This window comes from Erpetoichthys calabaricus, chromosome 13 (assembly GCF_900747795.2).
Source record: "Erpetoichthys calabaricus chromosome 13, fErpCal1.3, whole genome shotgun sequence".
Classification (NCBI taxonomy): domain Eukaryota; kingdom Metazoa; phylum Chordata; class Cladistia; order Polypteriformes; family Polypteridae; genus Erpetoichthys; species Erpetoichthys calabaricus.
The window spans coordinates 30,019,773-30,046,649 of NC_041406.2; the positions used below are offsets into that span (position 1 = coordinate 30,019,773).

General features: G+C 42.1%; 1 protein-coding gene across 1 annotated transcript; it reads right to left on the minus strand.

The window, feature by feature from the left end:
- Positions 1-448: 448 nt before the first annotated feature.
- si:ch211-57n23.1 (uncharacterized) lies at positions 449-25,547 on the minus strand. The gene is made up of 3 exons (XM_028818063.2): positions 25,234-25,547; positions 8,331-8,815; positions 449-1,049 (listed from the first exon to the last, which is right to left on the minus strand). The coding sequence occupies exons 2-3, from the start codon at positions 8,807-8,809 to the stop codon at positions 908-910; spliced, it is 621 nt and encodes a 206-aa protein (XP_028673896.1). The 5' UTR covers positions 8,810-8,815; positions 25,234-25,547; the 3' UTR covers positions 449-907.
- Between the last annotated feature and the right edge of the window lie 1,330 nt (positions 25,548-26,877).

Genomic DNA, 26,877 nt, shown 5'->3' on the forward strand with positions numbered 1-26,877 from the left:
TTGTTTTTTATCAGTATGCTGCTGCTGGAGTATGTGAATTTCCCCTTGGGATTAATAAAGTATCTATCTATCTATCTATCTATCTATCTATCTATCTAAAGGAGTCGTCTACAACTGAACTGTTCAAAACAAGATTAAAGACTCCTTTCTATTCACTTGCTTTTCATGACCTTCAGTAATACTGATGGTTTCCTCATTGTGATTATGTAATCTTACTTCTATTTATTATTTATTTTATTTATGTGCATTTATTTTATTTCTATTTATGTTAATTGTATGTTTTTTCTTCATTTATTGTAATGCACTTTGGCCACAGCATTCCTATGTTGTTTTAAATGTGCTATATCAATAAATTGTCATTGTCATTTGGTATCTGCAGTTACTTATGATATAAATCAGCTATGTAAACCTTCCTGTTTTCAAAGATATATGGATAAAGGACACCACATAACCTTTCAATCTGCCTTTACTTGAACATTTTTGTAATGTGCTTCAAATTCCTCTTACAAAAAAGAACAAAAAAAGTTTATGTTTTAGCTGAAATTTTGCACTGAAAAGTAAATTAAAGTGTATGAGTAATATATCGGTTAGAATGGCATGCTTAAAAAAGTTTGAAGAGCAAACATTAACATCTTCAACAACATAGCAATTTAAGCATAAAGTAATTATATAATAGGACATGAGTAGCACAGATACACAGAAAATGACAAGGGTGCAAATAATAAAAATATTTTTTTACAAAAAGGTAAAACCATGTGACAGAAAAAAAGCTAAATATGTCATCTTTCATGTTGAACATTTGCACAATATATATGCTTATAAAGTTTCAACACCAAAATTAAAAGTCCAGTCTTCAAAAAAAAAAAAAAAAAGCAATAAAGTACAGGGTCTCGTCTTTCGTATGCAGTCAGCCAGTTAATATTTTAGCCAGTCTTAGCTGCAGTGTACGTAAAGATCCCTCCAGCTCGGCTAATTTTCTTTCCAGTGAAGCTGCAAGATGGTCTCTCCCTTCTATAGAGTGCTTAGTTGCAGTGATCTGGTCCTTCAAGCTAGCATAAGAGAAGAAAACATAAATCAATTATAATAATAAATTAAATCTGCATTGTTTTTTTTCTCAGAAGAGCAAACCCTGGAGCTGTTACCTCACAGACCCAGCATTCTCGTTTGTAATCCTTCACAAGGTGGCTGTCCATATGGTACTTACAAATTTGCAATTTTCTGAATGGGTTTCCCCTACCAGAATCCTGTAAATGTGCAGATTATGTTGACTAAAAATTCTAAATTAGTCTCCCGTGAGTCTGTGCGTGTGTGTGTGTGTGTGAGAGAGAATATCCGTTGATGAATTAGCACCCCATGTATGGATAATTGCTTCCTTGCACCCAGTGCTCTAGACTCCAGGCTCCCATGGCTTTAAAATTTAAAAAGCAGGTTTGATAATGTTAAAACATGTGGTATGTAATACGAGGCTTGTCCTCCATCCATCCATCCATTACAGTGACTGTTAGACATGAACCAAACCTGAGGAGGATGCCAGTCCATCCCATAGGCACACAATTACTTTGAGGCCATTTAGACTCACCAGTTACCTCAAATGCCCGAGACTGGACTGTGAGAGCAAACAAGAAAATCTGGACAAAAGATGAAAGTGCAAAGTGTATACTGAGCTGGAAGATGAAACCGAGTTCCCAGGAGCTTAGAGTCTGCAGCACTACTTTGTTGCCCACTGAAACCTGCCAGTATTTTAATTGATATTTTTAACAACATCTCCTGTCCAATGAAACATTAAAAAGTCTGCTGCCTTCATTAAAAGTACAGACTGATCCCTGCTGGAAGCCAATGCTGGCAAGTGCCTGATAGATTTTGTTTTTAAGCCAGATAAACCAGATGTACACAAGGTTTGTAGCAACATATGAAGTTATTTAGTTGTGATCTGGATGGAATTCAGTTGGTCTGCACAATGTTGGACAGAGCGGCTTATCCACTTTACTTCATCTATTAGGAATGCAAGGCTTACTTGGTACTGGAAAGACTATTCATTTATTTTTTCTAACTGTTATTATGCACTAGGTGATTTGTTTTTAGCCTATTCTATAGTATTTGTAGGTTAAAACATACCTTGTCTACAAAGCTGATTTTCAGATTTTAAAAGTCTAATGACACACACATTTCTAAGATGAAAACAGGAGTGTAACGATATGACAGATCAATTAATATGAGGCTGTCGATACAAAACATGTGGAGAGTTAAACAATACATTGTACAGAGTAGAAAAAAATATATATATAATAGAAAAAACAAAATGAAATGCTACTTGAACTACATGAGGCGTGTTAAAAATTTCAACAAGCAAGTCCATTGTGTGGGCAGCCCTTGCCTTCACTGTAAAACCTTTCTTTGTCTTTTAGTGCAGAACTAGGTGGTACAAGGGTAACTTGGTGCTCTCCATGGAAGGCAGCAATGTGTTTCGGAGCATGTTTGCTTCCCTGTAAACTATAACAGTACAAGTTACATCCAGTGGTTGTGATGCTCCAGACCAGCAGCCAAATTCACCTTCCTATATCTGGGGCATTGATAGTCGATAGTTACCATTTACTGTTTAATGGGCTCCTCGTCTTTCTATCCAAAGCACTGGAACCTGCTGTCTCTAACCAAGTCTCTTTGTTTCTTCTACAGAACAGAATGTTTGATCCAAATCAGTAAGGCCTCAAAAGAGACCATTCCACTCAGATGGCTAGCCTCACTGTTGTCAACATGGTACGGCTGGCTAGGCTGCCAACATGTGATTTGTCTTCATCGTGCTACATCTCTCATCCGGCCTTTGACACAATCAACCAGCAGTCATCTCTGACTGTGGCATCACTGGGACTGCCCTCAGGTTGTTTGAGTCCTACCTCTTGGCCAGATCCTACCATGTCTCCTGTCAATGAGAGATTCACCAGGGAAGCAACAGGCATGGCTTTCATGGGAGAGCCTTACCTGTGGTCTCAATACAAACAACAATGTCTTAAGTGCACAAAACAACATGTGCATAAGGCAGAGGCATTTTGGAACCAAGTGCTGTGGGCAGATGGAGATAAAAACCAAACATTTTGGCCAAACCACAAATGGTTTTTAGGAGAAAAAGAAGCAGGTTTGGAAGAAAAGATCACCTTGCCAACTGTTAAGGACGAGGTGGGACTATTACATTTTGGGGCTGTGCAGCAGTCAATGGCACAGATAACACTGTGTGAGTACAGGGAAGAATGGATTCCACTCACAACAAATCCTCGAGGAGACTGTCAGACTCAGGAAACTGAAGCTGAAAAAAGGATGGCTTCTACAACAAGACAATCCCAAACACACTTAGAAATTCACAATGAAACACCTCAGAAGCACAAAGTGAAACTATTAGAGCTAATCCAAAGTTGCACCAGTTAGAATCGGGTACAAGTACGACTAGGACATGAGATTGCTAAGAAATTGTATACACAAACTTCCTTCTTTGCAATTTCTTAAAGTGGACTACCACAGACTGGGACACCATTCATCCCACACTATAAAGGTAGGGCTGTAAATGGCAGTGAACTGTTTCCATTCATTACATATTTTTCCAGAAGCATAAACACCCACACAATTAAAGAGTGTTGCCAAAAGTAAGGGCGGATTAAGTAAAGTGAGTCTTATCAGCTGGCTTCAGAAGAAATTCTCAAACAGAAATATGCTTTTAAGAAGGCTGTTGGGAAGAAAAGAACATTTATGACTTACTCACTTACTTAAATTATTCCCTTGAGAATGGTTGAAATGTACATAATGGAACAGTTTTCAGAATTTTAGGAAAAGACACAGTTCAGGCCAATTAATGTGGAACTAAAATTTGTTTAAACTACTGATTTTTGAACTCAAGAATTACAATATTCCGACAGTATTTTTTTACTGTTCATGTCCCAAAAAATTACTCTAGTGTATATTTTCATAAGTTGCTTGAAAGCCCTGGAAGAATTGTGCAATTATTGGCGACAAGTACAGTTAGGTTATATGGCACCTTGATGTGTGTCCGAGGAGGTTATGCTGAATCTGCTCACTGCTGAGGCCTCGCCTGGAGTATTGTGTGCAGTTTTGGTCTCCAGGCTACAAAAAGGACATAGCAGCACTAGAAAATGTCCAGAGAAGAGCGACTAGGCTGATTCCAGGGCTACAGGTTATGAGCTATGCGGATAGAATTAATAAAGCTGAGCCTTTTCAGTTTAAGCAAAAGGAGATTAAGAGGAAACATGTGTGGTACCCGGCGGGGGTTCATGCCTGGCCGGGATGCCCAGGAGGACCAGAGGAGGTCTTGTGGCTCCTCCAGAACACGAGGGGGCGTCCTCCCTGGTTGCTGTGGGGCCAACGGGTACAGAACTTGGAAGCTCAACCCTGTAGGGGCCCGTGGTCACCGCCAGGGGGTGCCCCAATGCCTTGGGAGCCCTGGACCTCAGTACTTCCACACCCGGAAGTGCTGGAGGGAAGAGCATTGGGGACACCCGGAGGACTTCTGGATACACCGACAGAGCTTCCGTCACACAGGGGTGTGGCTACAGAAGCCCTTACGATGCACCTGGAGTCCATCCAGGGTGTATAAAAGGGGCCGCCTCCCTCCAGTCAGGGGCAAGAGTCAGGTGGAAGAGGACGAATCTTGGTGAAGAGGAGTGGAGGCGGACCAGAGACTTGGAGAAGGCATTGTGTTGTGGCCAGGACTTAAGGGGTGATTGGTGCTGCGGCACTGGGTATTGTGCACTTCGATGGATGTAAATGTTGTAAATAAACGTGTGTTGGGTGAAATCAACATGTCTACCTGTCTGTGTCCGGGCTGTTCCCCACACATGACTGAATTGTTTAAAATTATGAAGGGAATTAGTCCAGTGGCTCGAGACTGTGACTTTAAAATGAGTTCATCAAGACTACGGGGACACAGTTGAAAACTTGTTAAGGGGAAATTTCACACAAACATTAGGAAGCTTTTCTTTGCACAGAGAACTACAGACACATTGAATAAGCTACCAAGTAGTGTGGTAGACAGTAAGACTTTAGGGACTTTCAGAACTCAAATTGATGCTATTTTGCAAGAATGAAGTGAATATTAATAATGAATTAATAATTAATAAATTAAGACTGGCAAGCTTTATTGGGCTGATTGGCCTGTTCTCGTCTAGATTGTTTTAATGTTCTAAAAAAGTTACCACTGGCGCTATCGATAAAGGCATCCCCCACAACACGCATCTGCTTTCTGCAAAGTAGTCAACTGTATTCATCAAGGCATTGATGAAGCCACGTCCCTAAAGGAGGCAGCATTGAACATGTCTTCTAACAATTACAAACTAGCAGCTGAAGATTGACCTATTTCCAGAAAGCACTGCAACAAGTACACATTTTGGGGTAGTGTTCAGTAAGTTCTTTTGCTTGAGCTAACTGCTGCCTGGTAGGACCACAAAGAGAAGTCCATCGAGTGGAAGAGAGACAAGTATGAAGGTCTGGTGGCTTCACAAGGTTGATGTGCATACTACATATCTGTTGAAGTGAGCTGTGGAGATTTTGAGGGCAGGTTTGTATATAAGGTACTATAGGTGGACAGAAGTTCTTCAACAATGAGGATCCTGTGAGCTGGATCATTCTCTGGGAATGAACTGACGCTCCCTCACAATGCAGGTAATGTGCTCTGCATGTTTTAATTCACAATCCAGTGTCCAATAAATAAATAAACAATTTTCTTCTTTAAATAAATAAATAACAAATAAAACCCAGTGCTCTTTGTGGGAGTAAAATCAGTCAACAAATAGATAAATAAATTCCAATAAGGGTAAACCCGGAGAAATTACACTGGGTTACATTTCTTTTTCCCTGAGCTTCAGTGCCTTTCCTCTCTCTGTCTTTGCCCTAATCACTCATCAGGTCTCTGCAGCAAGGCTGAGACAATGGCACGCGTGGTCAACCATTAAAATGGCTTGTATCTCAGCCGATCACTGCTGGGACATCCAAGTCTGGCTCCATCAGGCCACCACCATCTCTTTCAGAGATCAATAGGACAATCTCTCAAAGCCCTTTGGTCACTCCTGCTCCCTGGCTGTTTTTGCATGTTCACCCTACCCCTTCTAACTCCTGTTGAACACAATTCTGGAATGGATTATGTGCATTTATTGAATGATTTGCTAATTATAAATATTTCTTTTATTTATACAAAGCTAACAACTAATATTTAAAAATTTTTGTGAACAAATTATGTTTGACTTTAAGAGACAGAAATCTTTTTGTTAAGCCATCATTGTTCTGGTAGAGGAGGTAGAAATAGTGACTGAATATAAATACTTAGGAACTCACCTAAATAATAATCTTAATTAGAATACAAATACAGAAAAAACATGTACTCTAAATGCACATAGCGTTTATTTCACCTCTGTAAACTCAGACTATTTAAAGTGGACAAGGACTTCATGTTGAGCTTTTATCACAGTCTATTATCATTTTCAACTTTACTGCCTGGTTTACTAATCTAAGAAACCAAAATTCAAAAAAGCAGAGAACCAAACATCCATCTGTCTATTTATGCAGATAAAGCTTTTGGGGCTGACGCAGGAGATCTGGAATGTGTGTGGCAGAGGGCAATATTAAAAAATGGAAATTATCTCAACTGATGACAGACACTAATTACATGCAGAACTTAAGTTCTGTAAATCAGGGAGGATAATCGCTTGAAAAACCCACACACATTGCTCCAGGAATTCCTTTCTTAGATAGATAGATAGATAGATAGATAGATAGATAGATAGATAGATAGATAGATAGATAGATAGATAGATAGATAGATAGATAGATAGATAGATAGATAGATAGATAGATAGATAGATAGATGTGAATAGCACTATATGATAGATAGATAGATAGATAGATAGATAGATAGATAGATAGATAGATAGATAGATAGATAGATAGATAGATAGATAGATAGATAGATAGATAGATATGTGAATGGCACTATATAATAGATAGATAGATAGATAGATAGATAGATAGATAGATAGATAGATAGATAGATAGATAGATAGATAGATAGATAGTGTGTGCTTGGTGTGTATGTGTGTGTCCTGCGGTGGGTTGGCACCCTGCCCGGGATTAGTTCCTGCCTTGTGCCCTGTGTTGGCTGGGATTGGCTCCAGCAGACCCCCGTGATCCTGTGTTTGGATTCAGCGGGTTGGAAAATGGATAGATAGATAGATAGATAGATAGATAGATAGATAGATAGATAGATAGATAGATAGATAGATAGATAGATAGATAGACTATGGTCAGAACACACATGACCTATTAAAATTAAAAGGAAAGAGAAACTTTTGACTTGGCTGTCCCAGTCCCAGTGATACATTTTGCAGGTATTCAAATGTATTGTGAACATTTTAGGTAAATACACTGTCACGCATGCACGTCAGGGGGTCGCCTTTAGGGCTCATCAAGGATAAGCACTCCCATTCTGGGACACAAGGGGGCACTGTTGTTGACAGTACTGTCTCTTTTTCCAACCACAGCTCCGGAAAGATGTCTAATGAGGGCAACTAACTCTACCCTTTGTTGTCCAAAGACTAGAAGACTGAGATGCTGGAAGGGGGCGTCACAGTTGGGAAAGAGCAGACCACCAGACAGAGCTCCTACCTAACCTGATCGCTTTACAGAGCAACCCTATGTTGTTTCTTAGGCTTTGCAGCCTGCTTATTGTTCATTTTGTTTGTATGTATCATTATGCACCTTTTTATTTTCACTTGCCAGCACCGATACTAAAAAGAGCAACCCAGCTGGCACCTCAAAATTTCTTTTTTGGACTTGTATGCTCCCTCGTTCAATGACAACACACTATCAAACTGCTAGAAGTAGTTGGCAAATAATCTGCTTTTCAAATGATGATTTGAATTTCTTTAGGTTTTTAACCTGTATTGTCTGTTTGTTTCTTTTATTTCCTTTCTTTTTGTTATTGGATGCAACTGAGAAGGCAGATTTCATGTTTTTAAACGTGACTAAATATAAACCCTGAACAATGAAGAAAAATACACTAATTGCCCTTAACTAATAATGAACCGTCCTATCATGCAGAGTTGACTCCTAACTTTGCTTTTATTATTGCTAGGAAAAGATCCAGCCTCTGTGAAACGAAACAGGACAAGGTGTGTTTCAAAAGAAAGATGGATTGATGGAGCAAAAACAACTAAATTAACAACTTTAAAAATGTTTTCAATATCTATCATTAACGAGTAAGCAGATCTTTAAACAGAAATCCATTTGATTCAGAGGTGGCTACACATTGTTTCCTCCTTGTTATGAAGAACACTTACCTTCCAATGGCCCACAGCTCCTTGCTTTCCATCTGCTGCTTTTCCAAACCCTGAAACACCTGCTGCATTGTCTCAGCCATCTCCATGATTTTAAGGTGATCTGCCCGGACACCCTGGATCTCCAGTTTGGCAACTCGTTCATAAGATATCTCTTCTTCTCCAAGGCCACTCGCTACCAACAAAGCTCTCAGTGCTGCACGGTTTTGCAAAACCATTAGCCGGGACTTCTCAAAGTCTTCTGGCCCTGCTATGTTCTCCCAGCAGATTGGTGAAGATGAAGGAAGCCAAAAGCGTTGTGAGCAGTTGACTTGAGACCCTGCTGAAACAAAGGGGCTGTCTGCAGGAAAATTGTGAAGCAGCTCGTGCAGGCCGGAGCCCCAGTCCCAGTCCATGTCCGCAATGCTGTACAACACCTCAGAAACAGCCACCTTGTGTGTCATCAACAAGAGACAATACATGAGCCACGAGCCTTGGGTCATGTTTGGCTGAAAGGACACAACGGAGTACCAGTTAGTCAGAAAAAAAGCATCAAAATAAAACCGCATTAACTGTTAAGGAACCATTTGAACCCGAACCGTCAATAGTCATGAACCAAGATGAGCTGGGCAAAGGAGGACACATACTTACAGCAAGGGGCAGGTATAAAAGTGTCTAGTGTTTTTATTAAAGACAATCAAAACACAGAGTCAAACCATGTTCAAATTAAAGTGCAGTTTATAAAACTAGCAGGCTCTGCCCCCCACTTGCTTTGCTCACCAACCCCTGGGCGGGCGCTATGCGCTAGCCACTTCGTGGATCTGCCGCTCACGTAATAAATTGAAAGAAAATTATATTTCATGTTGCATTAGAGGTATTCGTTGCGTTATACGTTTTCGTTTTGTTTGGCTTTGAAATTAACACGCAAATACTTTTTAAATTTACACTTTTACTGTAAAGACTTCAGTAAAAACAATTTTTTTAATTAACTTTTCATCAATATCACATTGAATTTTGATTCTGTGTTTGGACTTACATCGTGACAATGCAACATATAACTGCCCGTGAGTGAATATCGTTTCTTTCTATCTAATAAATAAACTGACTTTTTCGAATGTTTGTCCCTGTGATTTGTTAATTGTCATAGCAAAAGCTATTCTAACGGGAAACTGTAAATGTTTTAATACAAATGGCATATCAAGATCTCCTTTGGTGTCTAATGCTATCCACGGAAGATGTACTACTGTACATTACCTTTCTTGTTGCCCATTACTATTTTACATGTCAGAATTGTTTGACCAATTTTGAATAAACTAATCTTGTCCTATCAATTTGTTGTGAAACCAATCGACAATTTTCGCGTTAATTGGTTTGACTTCATTGTTTCTCGGTGCTAGGATTGCCCGTGTACTCACTTCTTCTGTTGATAACCCTTCGAGATGACATTCTTCAATATGATTTGGACATAATAAGTCTTCTTTTATTGGGAACTTAAAGTGAGGAAAACATAAAAATTTATAAGAGTGCAGGAACTGTGTCTGACAAAAGCATTCACACTAATGAGAGGTGAGAGGATCGTGGGCATGGTTGAGAATGGTTGAGAGGAGTACGGGACTTGAAAAAATCTCTTGGCAATAGTCTCGTCTCAAGATTTTCTTTTATAATAGAGAGATTTTCTTCTAATAAATAAATAAATAATTCATAAAAGTGGTGAAAATCTGCGGAGGTTAAAATCCTTTAAAGCACAACCCCCAAGGCTTCTCTCGAAAACCTGATGTCTCTTCCATTTATGCCCACCGACAGGTGCAGTCATCTTTTTCTTCCTGGCTGTATCCCTTTAGCCAGGCCTACCGCATCCATAGGGCACAGCGCCAAGCTGCACACCCGTCTCCTGTCGCCAGTCCCTCGGTGTCCTCGGGAGACACCACATAACGGGCTGCTCCTACTTACTAGCATTACTCAATAGGAGCACCCTTCTTCAGCCCCTGGCTCCTTGTCCTGAGGCTCATCCTTGACCACCTGTATTTAGTCCTTTTTCATAAAACAGAAGAACTATATAAGAAAGAGCAGAGCAGACTCTTTTTTTTCCTGGGAGACTGCGTTCCTTTAATGTATGTGGTGACATCCTTCACATCTTCTACAACTCTGTGATGGACAGTGGGATTTTCTATACTTTGGTGTGCTAGGCTAGAAACATTACATTAAGGGAGGCCTACTGAATCAACAAGCTGATTAAGATGGCAGGCTCAGTTATGGGGAGCATTCTGGACCCACAGGAGGCACTGGTGGAGGACAGAAAGAAGATAAAAGTGATGACCATTATGAACAATACTCTGCAAACCTCTTTCTGACATACTAGGATTGAGGACTTTCAGCCAAAGAATTTCTAAGGAGAAGTGTGTAAAGAAAGCGACTGGGGCTCCTACATACTTATAGCAATATACCTGTATACTGTAATGCCTCACTCTGAATGTTCTCCTATATCTAGCCAAGTCGTTGAGTATTTTCTTCCTTTTTGTAATTCTTTTGTGTATTTGAGGCAGGGTTATTGTTGTTGTCATTTGTTAGAATATTTCTTGAGCTTATAAAGGCTGAATTTCTGTTTGAGACAGATAAAGTTTTGTTTCTGAACTTATTTAGTATTTAAAGAACTTCTGTAAAAAACCAAATATCCACCTGGGTACAAATAAAGATCTATCTATCTATCTATCTATCTATCTATCTATCAACAAGGCTGAATCTGAGCAACTTGATAATATTTGTATTAGATTAGACTATGTTGTACAAAGGAGCATTTAGATTCTTTAAATTTAAAAATTCAATATTTTAAATTGATGTGAAAGAAACATATGACCAGCGCTACCCTGTGGCATAGACCATGTTAGGGGCTGCCAAGAGCACACCAATGTTCCTGGAGTGCATTTATAAACTCGCCTTGTGCACATCCTTCTGGTGGACATGCATGGGTATACAGTTGAAATTCCATTAGAGCAAAGTGCTTGGAACTGAAAAAGCAATTTGGCACAATGGGAATTTCATTAAAATAGAATTTGCACATAGCATGATCTTTCAGCGGGGCGGCACGGTGGCGCAGTGGGTAGCGCTGCTGCCTCGCAGTTGGGAGATCTGGGGACCTGGGTTCGATTCCCGGGTCCTCCCTGCGTGGAGTTTGCATGTTCTCCCCGTGTCTGCGTGGGTTTCCTCCGGGCGCTCTGGTTTCCTCCCACATTCCAAAGACATGCAGGTTAGGTGGATTGGCGATTCTAAATTGGCCCTAGTGTGTGCTTGGTGTGTGGGTGTGTTTGTGTGTGTCCTGCGGTGGTTTGGCACCCTGCCCAGGATTGTTTCCTGCCTTGTGTCCTGTGTTGGCTGGGATTGGCTCCAGCAGACCCCCGTGACCCTGTGTTCGGATTCAGCGGGTTGGAAAATGGATGGATGGATGGATGATCTTTCAGCATGCATAGTTGACAAAGCTGACTGCGGAATGTGAAACTTGATTTGCAACCTCTATTTTCTTTTTGCTAGAATCAGTGGCATTGAGAAGTTTCCGGGAGGATGGTGAGTTGGAGGTCCTCCCCCACTGTCCATTGTACACAGCCCCTTTAGTTACAAAAAATGGCACCCCTTGTGCACATTACACAAACTGTGTAGAGCAATAAGTTACATAAACGACACCCCTTGGGGTCCAGAGCATGCCCCTTAACTTTAAACTGCCTATGTTGTATAATACAGTATTAATCAACTTGTGAGCCATGGCAGAACCCCACCTCTAACTGCACCTCATTCAAAGTGACACCATTGTAGGTGGGCCACGGACATTCACACTTAATTCACCGATGTGAATAACACTCCGGCAGTTGCAGTCCTCCTTCAATCCCCACAGTGACGATCGCTCTTGATTCACTGATAGAGTCCAGTTATGGACCTCCAGAGCTCCGCAGGTACGGTTGAAGTTGAAGATGACTGACAGTTATCACACCCCTAGATCTGCCCACAATGTCTCCATTCTGCTGCAATGCCCTTTCCAAGCTCCACTCCATTGCAAAAGTGTGACAAAAATCAAGTAAACAAAGTGACATAAATGTGCAATTCAATTGGCTATTCAGCAAAGCTCCTGAATCGCACTTTTTGAGCCAAGGCCAGAAGAAATGTTCTTGTTTTGCTGTTTCTTTCATGGAAAATGACTCTGTTGTAATGAATTTTGCAGATAAAATGGACTTCACTGTAATAAGGTTTTTTAACATTAGTTCTATACGTATATGACCAGGACCAAAAACACAAAATATCATAATGAAGATTTTGTTAAAACTGACTTCCTTGTAATGGAATTTGACTTGGAGATCTATGAAAGCACACTCATTCTGATAGTCAAATGCTAAGAAGGAACCTGAGCCTATCCTGCTGGTGGTCTGGGACTGAAGTCTTGAGTTGGCATATTGGTAAAGTCCAAGCATTTTAGTGGTCATATATATAATGGGGGGGGGGGGTTGATGGTCCTCACCAAGTTGTATTTCATAGTCAGCAAAGAATGCACATAAAATCCCCCATTTAGGGTAAAACAATCCTCCATTAGTTCAGTGGGAATCCTTCCTTTGTTTTTTATGAAAACAAGCAAAGACCCCTAAGCTTCAAAGAAAAATATCTGTCACTGTTAAAATTTCTAAGGGAAGCAGATCGTTGTACTCTGTTATTAAATGAATGAAAACTGCATGCATGTGCATGCAGCTACTGCCTCATAATGTTAGAGGTTGGATGTAAATGACTGTCTTGTAAGGAAAGGTTTGATGTAAGTCCAAGAACAACAGAATCCCAATAGAAACTAAACTCACATTAATCTCTCTCATCTACAAAGGGGGCCAATTCTGCAAAAGACTGAAAATGTCTGTCTACAAAAACCAAATCATGCAAATTCAAGTGATTGGTGACTGCCACAGACAGATTGTTTAATGGAATCTTGGAAAGTGAGAGGATGCCTGAGGAGTGGAGAAGAAGTGTACTGGTGCTGATATTTAAGAATAAGCGGGAATGTGCCGAGCTGTAGTAACTACAGGGGAATAAAATTGATGAGCCACAGCATGAAGTTATGTGAAAGAGTAGTGGAAGCTAGGTTAAGAAGTGAGGTGATGATTAGTGAGCAGCAGTATGGTTTCATGCCAAGAAAGACCACCACAGATGTGATGTTTGCTCTGAAGATGTTGATGGAGAAGCATAGAGAAGGCCAGAAGGAGTTGCATTGCGTCTTTGTGGACCTGGAGAAAGCGTATGACAGGGTGACTGAGAGGAGTTGTGGTATTGTATGAGGAAGTCGGGAGTGGCAGAGAAGTATGTAAGAGTTGTACAGGATATGTACGAGGGAAGTGTGACAGTGGTGAGGTCTGTGGTAGGAGTGACGAATGCATTCAAGGTGGAGGTGGGATTACATCAGGGATCGGCTCTGAGCCCTTTCTTATTTGCAATGGTGATGGACAGGTTGACAGACGAGATTAGATAGGAGTCCCCGTGGACTATGATGTTTGCTGATGACATTGTGATCAGTAGTTATAGTAGGGAGCAGATTGAGGAGACCCTGGAGAGATGGAGATATGGTGTAGAGAGGAGAGGAATGAAGGTGTGTAAATGAGAGGGAGGTCAGAGGAATGGTGAGGATGCAGGGAGTAGAGTTGGCGAAGGTGGATGAGTTCAAATACTTGGGATCAACAGTACAGAGTAATGGGGATTGTGGAAGAGAGGTAAAAAAGAGAGCACAGGCAGGGTGGAATGGGTGAAGAAGAGTGTCAGGAGTAATTTGTGACAGACGGGTATCAGAAAGAGTGAAAGGGAAGGTCTACAGGAACAGCTATGTTATATGGGTTGGGGATGGTGGCATTGACCAGAAAGCAGGAGACAGAGCTGGAGGTAGCAGAGTTAAAGATGCTAAGATTTGCACTGGGTGTGACGAGGATGGATAGGATTAGAAATGAGGACATTAGAGGGTCAGCTCAAGTTGGACGGTTGGGAGACAAAGTCAGAGAGGCAAGATTGCATTGGTTTGGACATGTGCAGAGGAGAGATGCTGGGTATATTGGGAGAAGGATGCTAAGGACACAGCTGCCAGGGAAGAGGAAAAGAGGAAAGCCTAAGCAAAGGTTTATGGATGTGATGAGAGAGGACATGGGTGGAAAAGACCAACATAAAGAGGACAGAAAGATATGGAAGAAGATGATCCACTGTGGCAACCCCTAATGGGAGCAGCTGAAAGAAGAAGAAGAAGGTGACTGCTACAGACATGCCAGGCCAGCAGACCAGCAAAACACTGAACTTCTTCATACAGCTAGGCCCATACAGTACGTATATGGACAGTGATACAATTTTCATAATTTCTGGCCCTGTGTGCCACCACAATGGATTTGAAATGAAGCAATCAAGACATGATTGAAGAGTGGACTTGCAGTTTTTATTTAAGGTAATTAACAAAAACGTTGTATGAGCCATTTAAAAAAGCCATTTTTACTGCCCCCTGTTTTCTGGGGCTCAAAAGTATTTAGACAAACTAAAATAATCATGAATATAATAATCATTTTCAATACTTGATTGAAAATCCTTTGCAGTCAATGACTGCCTGATGTCTGAACCCATGGCCATCTCCAAGTGCTGGGTTTCCACTTTAGTGATACTTTGCCAGGCCTTTACTTCAGCAGCCTTCAGTTGCTGCTTGTTTGTTGAACTTTCTGCCTTCAGTTTTGTCTTCAGCAAGTGAAATGAATGTCCAATTGGGCTGATTGTCTTGGTCATTAAAAATGACTCCACTTCTTTGCCTTGAAACACATCTGGTTTGCTGTCACAGTATGTTTCGGCTCAATGTCCATCTCTACTGTGAAGCGTCGTCCTATCAGTTTCGCAGCATTTGGCTAAATCTGAGCAGACAGTATAGCCCTGTACACGTCAGAAATCTTCACTTTTGTCAGCAGTCATATCATCAATAAACACGAGTGACCCACTTCAATTGGCAGTCACACGTGCCCATGCCATAAAACTGCCTCTACCATGTTTCATAGATGATGTGGTATGCTACAGATCATGAGAGATGTTCCTTTCCATCCATTACTCTTGTACACTCTTAATTTCATTTGTCCAAAGAAAATTGTTCCATAACTGCACTGTTTTTTTAGAAAATGTTTTCTGGCAAAGTCTAATCTGTTCATCTTATGCTTGAGATATTCCAGTGGTTTGCACTTTGTGGTAAGCCCTCTGTCTTTACTTTCATGAAGTCTTCTCTTGATTGTAGACTTCGGCAATGATAAGCCCACCTCCCAGAGAGTGTTCTTGATTTGGCTAAATGTCATGAATTAGTTTTTCTTCTCCAAGGACAGAGTTCTGCAATCATCCAGCACAGTTGTGTTCTGTGGTTTTCCAGATCTTCTGGTGTTGCTGAGCTCGCCAGTGTGTTCCTTCTCTTTAAGAATGTACCAAATGGTTGATTTGACCACTCCTGGTGTTTCTGCTGTCTCTCTAAAGGGTTTGTTTTGATTTCTCAGCCTAATGATGGACTGTTTTTACTTGCATGGACAGCTATTTGGACCTCATATTGAGAGTTCACAGTGACAGCTTCCATATGTAAGTTCCACACTTGAAATCAATTCCAGACCTTTTACCTGCTTAAAAGTTAATGAAATAACAAGGGACCTGCTTCCACCTGGCTATGGAATAGCTTGCCAGTAAACTTACAGTAAACTAGTAATACTTTAGAACCCCCTGAAAATGGGAGGCTATCCAGAAAAATGTCTGCCATTCCTAACTGGCTCATACAATATTTCTGTTAAACCATTTAAATTAATGCTTAAAGCCTACACTTCAATCATGTAATCATTTCTTCATTTCAAATCTATTGTGTTGGCCTATAGAGCCAAAATTATGAAAATAGTGTCACTGTCCAAATACTTATGTACAGAGTTCTTCTACAATGAACCTAGTTGAGATTATGTCTGTTGAGCAATAGTAAAAAACCAAGAGGAAAGAAATGCCTTGTGGTGGTTAACAGCACTGGAATTTTAAATCTGGATCCACTATAAGACACAGAAAATTAAAAAGAGCTGAGAAAGTATTCCTACAAGTTAGAGTCTGTACATGAAATGTGACAACAACATCAACAGCAAAAGCTGTGCAAAGGGCAGATTAAAAAGCCACAAGCACGTACTGGAATGTAGAATTCATGAGAAGTATTAGAAAGCTGGCGATAGCATCTGCTTCAAAGAACTACAAGGACACCTCTGACAATCAGTAGGGAATGACTGAGTGAGGAGACAAATGAAAGGCTACACGCAGGAAAAGCCACAGGACTGGATGATGTCAGTCCTCAGGTACATACAGTCATATGAAAAAGTTTGGGAACCCTTCTCAGCCTGCATAGTAATTGACTCTCCTTTCAACAAAAAAGATAACAGTGGTATGTCTTTCATTTCCTAGGAACATCTGAGTACTGGGGTGTTTTCCAAACAAAGATTTTTAGTGAAGCAGTATTTAGTTGTATGAAATTAAATCAAATGTGAAAAACTGGCTGGGCAAAAATGTGGGTTCCCTTGTAATTTTGCTGATTTGAATGCCTGTCACTGCTCAATGCTGATTATTTACAACACCAAAGTGGTTGGATGAGCTCGTTAAGCCTTGAACTTCATAGACAGATGTGTCCAATCATGATAAAAGGTATTTAAGGTGGTCAATTGCAAGTTGTGCTTCCCTTTGACTCTCCTCTGAAGAGTGACAGCATGGGATCCTCAAAGCAACTCTCAAAAGATCTGAAAACAAAGATTGTTCAGTTTCCTGGTTTAGGGGAAGGCTTCAAAAAGCTATCTCAGAGGTTTAAACTGTCAGTTTCAACTGTAAGGAATGTAATCAGGAAATGGAAGGCCACAGGCACAGTTGCTGTTAAACCCAGCAGGTCTGCAGGCCAAGAAAAATACAGGAGCAGTATATGCATAGGATTGTGAGAATGGTTACAGACAACCCACAGATCACCTCCAAAGACCTGCAAGAACATCTTGCTGCAGATGGTGTATCTGTACATTGTTCTACAATTCAGTGCAATTTGCACAAAGATCATCTGTATGGCAGGGTGATGAGAAAGAAGCCCTTTCTGCACTCACTCCACAAACAGAGTCTCTTGTTGTATGCAAATGCTCATTTAGACAAGCCAGATTCATTCTGGAACAAAGTGCTTTGGACTGATGAGACAAAAAATGAGTTATCTGGTCATAACAAAAAGTGCTTTGCATGGCGGAAAAAGAACACGGCATTCCAAGAAAAACACCTGCTACCTACTGTCAAATTTGGTGGAGGTTCCATCATGCTGTGGGGCTGTGTGGCTAGTTCTGGGACTGGAGCCCTTGTTAAAGTTGAGGGTAGGATGAATTCAACCCATTATCAATAAATTCTTCAGGATAATGTTCAAGCATCAGTCACAAAGTTGAAGTTACGTAGGGGTTGGATATTCCAACAAGACAATGACCCAAAACACAGTTCGAAATCTACAAAGACATTCATGCAGAGGGAAAAGTACAATGTTCTGGAATGGCCATCACAGTCCCCTGACTTGAATATCATCGAAAATCTATGGGATGATTTGAAGCAGGCTGTCCATGCTCAGCAGCCATCAAATTTAACTGAACTGGAGAGATTTTGTATGGAAGAATATCAAAAATACCTCCATCCAGAATCCAGACACCCATCAAAGGCTGTAGGAGGCATCTAGAGGCTGTTATATTTGCAAAAGGAGGCTCAGCTAAGTATTGATTGTCTGTTGGGGTGCCCAAATTTATGCACCTGTCTAATTTTGTTATGATGTGTATTGCATATTTTCTGTTAATCCAATAAACTTAATGTCACTGCTGAAATACTACTGTTTCCATAAGACATGTCATATATTAAAAGGAAGTTGCTACTTTGAAAGCTCAGCCAATGATAAACAAAAATCCAAAGAATTAAGAGGGGTTCCCAAACTTTTTCATATGACTGTATGTATTGTGGCAGACAGCTGGGGCTCTTGTGATGGAAGGACTGGGGGAGAGGACAGATTCACGGCAATACCTCCCCCAAAACACGAGAGGGCAACGCCACAGGCTTGGAGCTTGGAAGCTCAACCCTGCTGGGACCCATGACCACCACCAGGGGGTGCCTGGACAGTCCCAGAGCCCTGGACTTGCAGCACTTCCGCCACACTAGGGAGTGCTGCCAGAAGAGGATCAGAGTGCACCTGGAGCACTTCAGGGTGCACTACAAAGGGGGCCGCCACACTCCGTTCGAGGAGCCGGGAGGTGGTGGACAAAGCTTGCGTGGAGAGGAGTGCCGCCAGTGGGTGCTGCAGGAACTGGTGAGCCCATCCTTACCCAGAAGTGCCAAGCCTTCAGGATACCAGAAGTACTTCTGGGGATCACCTAAAAGGAGCCATCTGCCTTCATTCTGGGAGTCGGGAGGGAGAGAGATAAAACTTGCCAGAGGAGGAGTGGAGGCAGAAGGAGAACAGGAGAGAAGAAAAGGAAAGTGATGTTTTCTTGTGCTGTGTTTATTGTAACTGTGCTGGTGTTTCCCACACCTAAATAACATGTGTGTTGTGCTGGACTTATGCATTGTGTCTGTTGTGTCAGGTGTTTGGGGAGCTGGCGTGCCCCCTGGTGACCACAATAAACATTTGAAAGTACGACTGTATGACCAAACTTAGAGAAACATGTAACGAGATAAGTTTAACTTTCTTTAAACAAGAACTTTCCTTTTCTTTAATATATATATTTTTTTCTATTTCTGCGTGAACTTATAGTGCAAGAACTGTCCTATGACTTGCTTAGGATCTCACAGGATTTGAACACGCAACCTCAGGGTCTGCTATCCAAAGCCTTAATCACTGTGCCACACTGCCTGCCTAACCTGTAGAGAGTGCTGCTGGGATACACACCACCTCCTGTGATCTAGAACTAGATAAGTGGGATAGATGCGTGATGGTAACACCATAAAAAGTAACTTGCTACCACATCTCAGGCCTGCTTGCATCCATAATAAAGCAACAGCAAAGCAAACTGACAGGAAAAAAACATCGTCCAGATCCTGGCCAGAAGCAAATTAGAAAAACATGTGTGTGCGAAAGGATCTGAACTTGGCTCTTTCAAGAAGCTATTCTGAGCTGTCTAAGTGAAAGTCATCATTTAGTAAGGGATCCTCAGACAAAGGACACAATCTGATGCCATGTGAGTAGTTGCAACCTGCATATCATAACCATGTAAGGTTCTGGGGCAGCTGGACAGAAAATGTGATGGAGAATGAAAGAAAACAGCCAGCCCAAAAAGCATAAATCTGTGGATCATTGGCATTTCTTTCCATGCCCCCTATAAGGGTCTTAACTTTTTTGTGTTTATTAGGGGAATTCTTAGTTAATAATTATTCTATACATTTATATAGCGCTTTTCTCTCTATTCAAAGCACTTTTCATAGTGAACGGGGTGCTACTTCAACCATCACCAATGTGTAGCACCCACCTGAATGATGTGGTGGCAGCCATCTTTGAGCAAGTCTGCATACCACACATTAGCTGTTAGGTGGTGAAGGGATGAGAGATTAATACCCAATTAGGGACAGGGGATGATTAGGGGTCCGGAATGATTAGGCCATGGAGGACAATTTAACCTGAATATCAGGATACACCCTACTCTTGATGAAGGATGCCCGGCAGATCTTTTACGAATACAGAGAGTCAGAACCTCAGTTTTATGTCTCATCTGAAGGATGGTGCCATTTTTGCAGCATAGTGCCCCTTCACTGCTCTGGGGAATTGTTATCCTGTGACGGTGCAGGTCTGCTCAACACTACCAGGTCCTCCCATGGAGGCTCTTGGATCCGCTACCGCTGATAATGCACCCAAGGGAAGAGCCTAACAGATGAGGACACTGACACATGCAAAGGGGTAGCTGCAAAGTGATCAGTGTGCTTTCTTTTATTAAAACCAAGTCAATCCAAACTAAACAGTGTTCAAAAGTGCAGTGATCTCTTCTTTAAGTAAATAGCACATAAAAGCAGTGACGGTCTGTGAGTTTAATATCCAGATTAAAATGAGATTGAAACCAACAGCCATCAGGTCCTTCATATTTTGTCGGACAAGCCCAGCACCTCTCCATTTTCGTCTCGGTTACTCAGCTGGCAGAGATGCAAGCATCTGTGGGCCTTACCATCTGACCCGTATCTTAGTTGCCTCCAAGCAGAACCGGCCATACCATTCAGGGTTGGTTGTTCTCCCATCTTCCTCCTTGCAGCCCTGGCATACCTCATATCCCTGGAGTAGGACACCTCCTTGATTGTTCCCACTCCTCAACAAGTAATCAGTGCATGGGGACGATCCAGCTCTAGAGCAGCGATCCTTGCACCCATAGTGCCTAGCTCGAACTGCCTCTCCTCCTGATGCTTTTCTCATGGCACGTTCACAATGTGGCTCTGACACTTCTGATGGGGCACAGGTGTGCACACTCCGCTCATGTCTTCGCAATCAGGCAGGGTGATATAGCGAGCGAGTGACAGTTTATGTCCATCTAGACGAAAATACGGCTTCATAGAAAACAAAAAAAAAATCATTCTTCAAAAACTACTCCAATAACAACAAAGCTTCTGTTGTGAACTAGGAGTCCCAATGCACAAAAGTTCCAAAAAGTTGCAAAAGCACCTCCAATAATGCCTACTAGAGTAGGATATACCACAAAACCCTGGCTAGATAAATGGACAAACGCAGAAACATCATAAAAATTAAAAGGTTTTATTCTTTTTATTCACCTCCCCCAAAACACGAGAGGGCAACGCCACAGGCTTGGATCTTGGAAGCTCAACCCTGCTGGGACCCGTGGCCACCACGGGGGGGGGGGGGGGGGGGGGGGGGGGGGTTGCCTGGACAGTCCCAGAGCTCTGGACTTGCAGCACTTCCGCCACACTAGGGAGTGCTGCCAGAAGAGGATCAGAGTGCACCTGGAGCACTTCAGGGTGCACTACAAAGGGGGCTGCCACACTCCATTCGAGGAGCCGGGAGGTGGTGGACAAAGCTTGCGTGGAGAGGAGTGGAGGTGGCAGAGAAAGAAAGAAAGAAAGAAAGAAAGAAAGAAAGAAAGAAAGAAAGAAAGGGGTTTGAGGAGTATTATGGGATGGTGTTGTACTTGTGGGGAACGAGGAAGATGTTTCCTCCAAGGGAACAGAAATAAAAGAGCGTGTTGGTTTTGCACTTGTGCGTCACTGTGCCTGGTGTTGGGGGAGCTGTACAGTATTTATATATTTTGTTTTCGTACCTACATATTTCTTGGCAATTTAGTTGTCATGTGGGGTTCTGATATGTAGTCTGGGCCGTATTTATAATAAACTATGAGAAGGAAAACATTCCACATTATTATAAACTGACTTAAACATACTGATTTATGACTTCATTTCTCATGTATTCGTTACCTTTCTTTGTAATTGTACTTTTCGTAAGCAGGTTTTTATACTTGTGGTTGTTATGATGCTGTTGTTTGTTTTTTCACCCCAGCCATATCTAAAATACAGCGGGACGAAACGGCATTTCTCAAGACCAGAAAATCGTATCTGTGTGGGTTTCGTCCGAGTGCTCCGGTGTCCTCACTCTGTCCAAAGACATGCAGGTTAGCTGAGTTGGCGATGCTAACTTGGCCCCCGTGTGTGTGCGTGTGTGTGTGTGTGTGTGTGACGGGTTGCTCCTGCCTTGTTTCCTATACTAGCTGAGACAGGCTCAGAGACCCTGGCCAGGGTTAAGCAGCTTACAAAACGACACGACGTGGCTCATTGTCCTTTGACGGCTGCTTCTCTTTTAACTCTGCAGTTTTAACTCCAAGAATTTCCGATTCAACTGTGAAATGTTCACTTTTTTTTTTTTTTTTTTTTTTTTTTGATTGTTCTTGTTCAGACATTCCAGTTTCCGTCTGTTATTCCAAAAAACCTTCAGGCGATCAGGTTGTGCAGTGCGGCACAGGAGCATCCCCACCCAAATTAGTTCTTACTGCTCTCAAAACTTCAATGGGACAAAAATAAAACATAAAAAGCTGCCATGCACGTTTGGCCAATTGCAGGCAGCAACACTCTTAAAAATAAAAGTACCTGAGTGGCTCTTCAGGGCGATGCCATAGGGGAACCATTTTTTGCTTTTTCAAACGACCCGTCCACATGACGATTCATAAAAAAACCCTTAATCTGTCGTGATTTCTCAACGTCGCTCCTGGGGGCCCCCCTGTGGCTGCAGGTTTTTGTACCAACCAGCTTCACTTTTTAACTGTTCTCCTGGGCTAATTAAGTGAACTGTTATTTGCCAGATTCTGTGTTGTGGGACAAATATAGAAATTAGAAAACTAAGTTTAGTAAAAAAAAAAATATATACATTAAAACTAGGGGGTTTTGCCCCCTGCTCGCTTCGCTTGCCCACCCCCTTCGCCCCCGAGGAGGGCGCGGTATGCGCCAGCCACTTCGTATCTCTGCCAATCGCGTTGTGAAGAAGGGGGCTGAACGCACGCCATTGAGTTTCAGTCGCTTCTCGGAAACCCCCTCTTAAACGGTGATACAACGGGAAACATATACATTTATTTTTACCTCCTCTGTGCTCAGTCAGCTGCTGGCTTGCTGCTTGTGCCGTGCTGCGTGATCTGCATGTCGCCCAGCACTTCAAACATTTAAAAGCCTGTACGGCAGCTGTCGTCCTCCTTGTCTCGCGGGACGTTAAAGTGTCTCCGAGAAAATCACGTCTTGACCCAAGATGTTTTTATATAATAGAGAGATGTACCAAGTAGTTATATGAGAATAATGTATTTTGTTTATAACAATATTTTCATTTCGATATTCATTCTATTTTTTGCTGGATGTTCTAATTGTTTAATTAATCTGTTATTTTCTAATTAGTGGGTCTAACGCTGAAGTAGTTGCAGCTTTGTTGTTTGCCTGGCTGTCTGCTCCGCTGGTTGTCATTATTAAGATACAATGAAGGGAGCAAACTGCACAGAGAAAGGGCAAAATAGAATGGAATCAACAAATGGTTGCTAAGCATTTAAATCTCTAGCAAAAACAGAAATATTCCTAAATGTCTTATAAATATAAAACATGCTGTGGTGCTTTCTTAATGAAGAATAAGTGAAGAGAAAAAAAAATGGCCGCTAATTAATTGAGCACATTGTTATCAGGTGTTGTCACCGATTAGGAATCTGGTTGGAACAAAAACCTGAAACCACAGTGGGCCCCCAGGACCGACATTGAGAACCCCTGATCTAGAGAGTCCCACAAGCACCGGTCCAAAAGGTAGGGGAGAAAATGCTGTCAGAAATAGAAATCCAAAGGGCTGAGAAGAAATCTTTACAAAATAAAAGGTTTATTTCCACAAAACGAGCTATGGAAGCACAAAGCCTGAACAGACCAGGCAGACACAGCAAACAAAGTCCATCCATCCATTATCCAACCTAACTATCCTAACTACAGGGTCACGGGGGTCTGCAAAGCAGGAAACAAACCCCGGGCAGGGCACAAGCCTACCGCAGGGCATGCACCCCCTCCCACCAAGCACACACTAGGGACAATTTTGAATCACCGATGCACCTAACCTGCATGTCTTTGGACTGTGGGAGGAAACCCACGCAGACACGGAGAGAACATGCAAACTCCACGCAGGGAGGACACCGGGAAGCGAACCCGGGTCTCTTAACTGCGAGGCAGCAGCGCTGCCCACTGCACCACCGTACCGCCCCGCAAACAAAGTCCCAATATGGAATCCAAAGGCAGTGGTTGAAACGGAGCAGAGGTTCAAAAATATCAAATAACACGGACCCAAAAGGAAATCCGGAGGTGCGATCAAAAACACAACAAAGGTTCAAAAATCCCGACAATCAAAAGCACAGATGCTCACCAAAACTCTCCACTCCCTAGCGCATTCAATGAACGGCAAGGAACTATGGGAGGCCCTCCTTTATGTTGGATGGAGGGCCGTTCCTGGAGGTGATTGGCAGGTGGCTCCACCCCCTTGGGAGCCGCCCACAAAACACATTAACAAGGCCATTCCCCTTTTTTAACCTTTACATAAAAAACAGATGCAATAAATAAAATAAACATTATTAGGAAAAAAATTTATAAAATTAAACAAAACAAACAATGGACACAAGTTTGAAAACAAGCGCTTTGGGGGAATGCTGGCTGAACCATGACACTATTTATTTAGATCAGTAACAAAGGCTCCATTGAGTAAATAAGCATGACTAGATGATGGCAGACTTGTGAAGCACCAAGGTCTTCAGATTTTCAAAGCACTCACAATCCCACAGGCCAAGTCCAGGATTTCTTAATCGGTTAGGGTCCTGCTAGGTAGGGAAAAAAAACAGAGTTCCCATAGGCTCCGTCAGCAGTGCTATAACAATAAGCTGGAGGCTTCCAGTCCTATGGGTAGCCAACCATACATTAAAGAGTTCAGCTACACATTGGGAAGTATGATGTCCAATTTCACTAACAAAAAAACCTTCCCAGAATGAAATGGTGCTTGGTGAAGCATGTGGAACCGCACCACCCAGTAAAGATCCCTATAGTGCTATTAAGAACCCAGCAATTTTAGGAGCGAACCTGGCATGGAAATAACGGGTAAGCGAGTGAGATTTTCCGATGCGCAGGCATCCCTTCCGCGGTTCCTGCGATTCATGTTTTCAGGTTCCTCGACACCGAACTGAAAGAATGGATGAATAAAGCGTGACAGAAATTACACCCTCAGTGTTTCTATGCACGAAAACAAAATCCACCCGTTTTTAAACCCACTTAATCCAGATCGGGGGTGAGGGAGCCCGCTGCCAACAATGCCATCTTTATCATTATCAATCAATGCATTTAAAGCAGAAAGTAAGCGAAAAGACAACACGGGTTCAAGCGGCTCAAAGGAATCGGTCAAGTCGTTTGAACTTACTGAGTAAAGGGCTTCACTTTTTTTTGTCCCTTTGCTTAAAACCCGAACGGAGCCCTCGACTTGCTCGCTCTGCGGGGCTGCTGCGCTGTCAGTCTGTGTAGCCGTCGCGTCGTGTCGCGTCTCGTCTCCTGCGGCACCGCACACTCGCTCTCAGATGAGCTATTGGAAAGTTTGACACTTCCTCGGCATGCTTTTCCAGCCGAACTTAAAGGGGAGTGGGAGGCAACTCTACGTATGCCGACAGAAAGAACAAGTCGGCGCAGTACCTCCGTAATACTTTTGTGAGCGCTCATTAATAACTAGAGATTTCCGGTTACACAGACGGACTTTTTAACGTCATCTTACTGTAAGAGCTGCTAGTGATCAAAGTTTAAGTTCAAGAGTATATCAGTTTCATATGTAAGAACGGGAGAAAGCAAAAAAAGGGGTGTGAGAAAAGCGCTATATAAATGCAAAGAATTATTATTATTATTATTATTATTATTAATCACTTATGTACTTTTTACAGCAAGTTCCATCGGGATGGGCTTTATAAAGGATGACGCTATGCGCACGAAGACAATTCAGCAGAAGTGATTTGTGGCTTTTTAATGCCCTGTCGTTACTTTTTCATTTAGGATTACAGCACTCAGCCCCGGGCTCGAAACCAAAATGGTAAGGTGGGCATTTGAAATGCTAGGGGGGTTATGATGTAATAATAATAATACGAAGAAGAAGACCCCGTGACCCTGTGTTCGGATTCAGCGGGTTGGATAATGGATGGATGGATAATAAGAAGAAGAAGAAGAAGAAAGAAGAAGAAGAAGAAATGACATATATACAGTATCTCACAAAAGTGAGTACACCCCTCACATTTCTGTAAATATTTTATTATATCTTTTCATGGGACAACACTGGAGATATGACACTTCGATACAATGTAAAGTAGCCCGTGTACAGCTTGTATAACGTTGTAAATTTGCTGTCCCCTCAAATTAACTCAACACACAGCCATTAATGTCTAAACCGCTGGCAACAACAGTGAGTACACACCTAAGTGAAATATGTCCAAATTGTGCCCAAAGTGTCAATATTTTGTGTGGCCACCATTATTTTCCAGGACTGCCTTAACTCTCTTGGGGATGGAGTTCACTAGAGCTTCACAGGTTGCCACTGGAATCCTTTTCCACTCCTCCATGATAACATCACGCAGCTGGTGGATGTTAGAGACCTTCCATTTGAGGATGCCCTACAGATGCTCAATAGGGTTTAGGTCTGGAGACATGCTTGGCCAGTCCAGCACCTTTACCCTCAGTTTCTTTAGCAAGGCAGTGGTCGTCTTGGAGGTGTGTTTGGGGTTGTTATCATGTTGGAATACTGCCCAGTTTCCGAAGGGAGGGGATCTTGCTCTGCTTCAGTATGTCAAAGTACATGTTGGCCTTCATGGTTCCCTCAATGAACTGTAGCTCCCCAGTGCCAGAAGCACTCATGCAGCCCCAAACCATGACAATCCCACCACCATACTTGACTGCAGGCAAGACACACTTGTCTTTGTACTCCTCACCTGGTTGCCACCACACACGCTTGACACCATCTGAACCAAATAAGTTTATCTTGTTCTCATCAGACCACAGGACATGGTTCCAGTAATCCATGTCCTTAGTC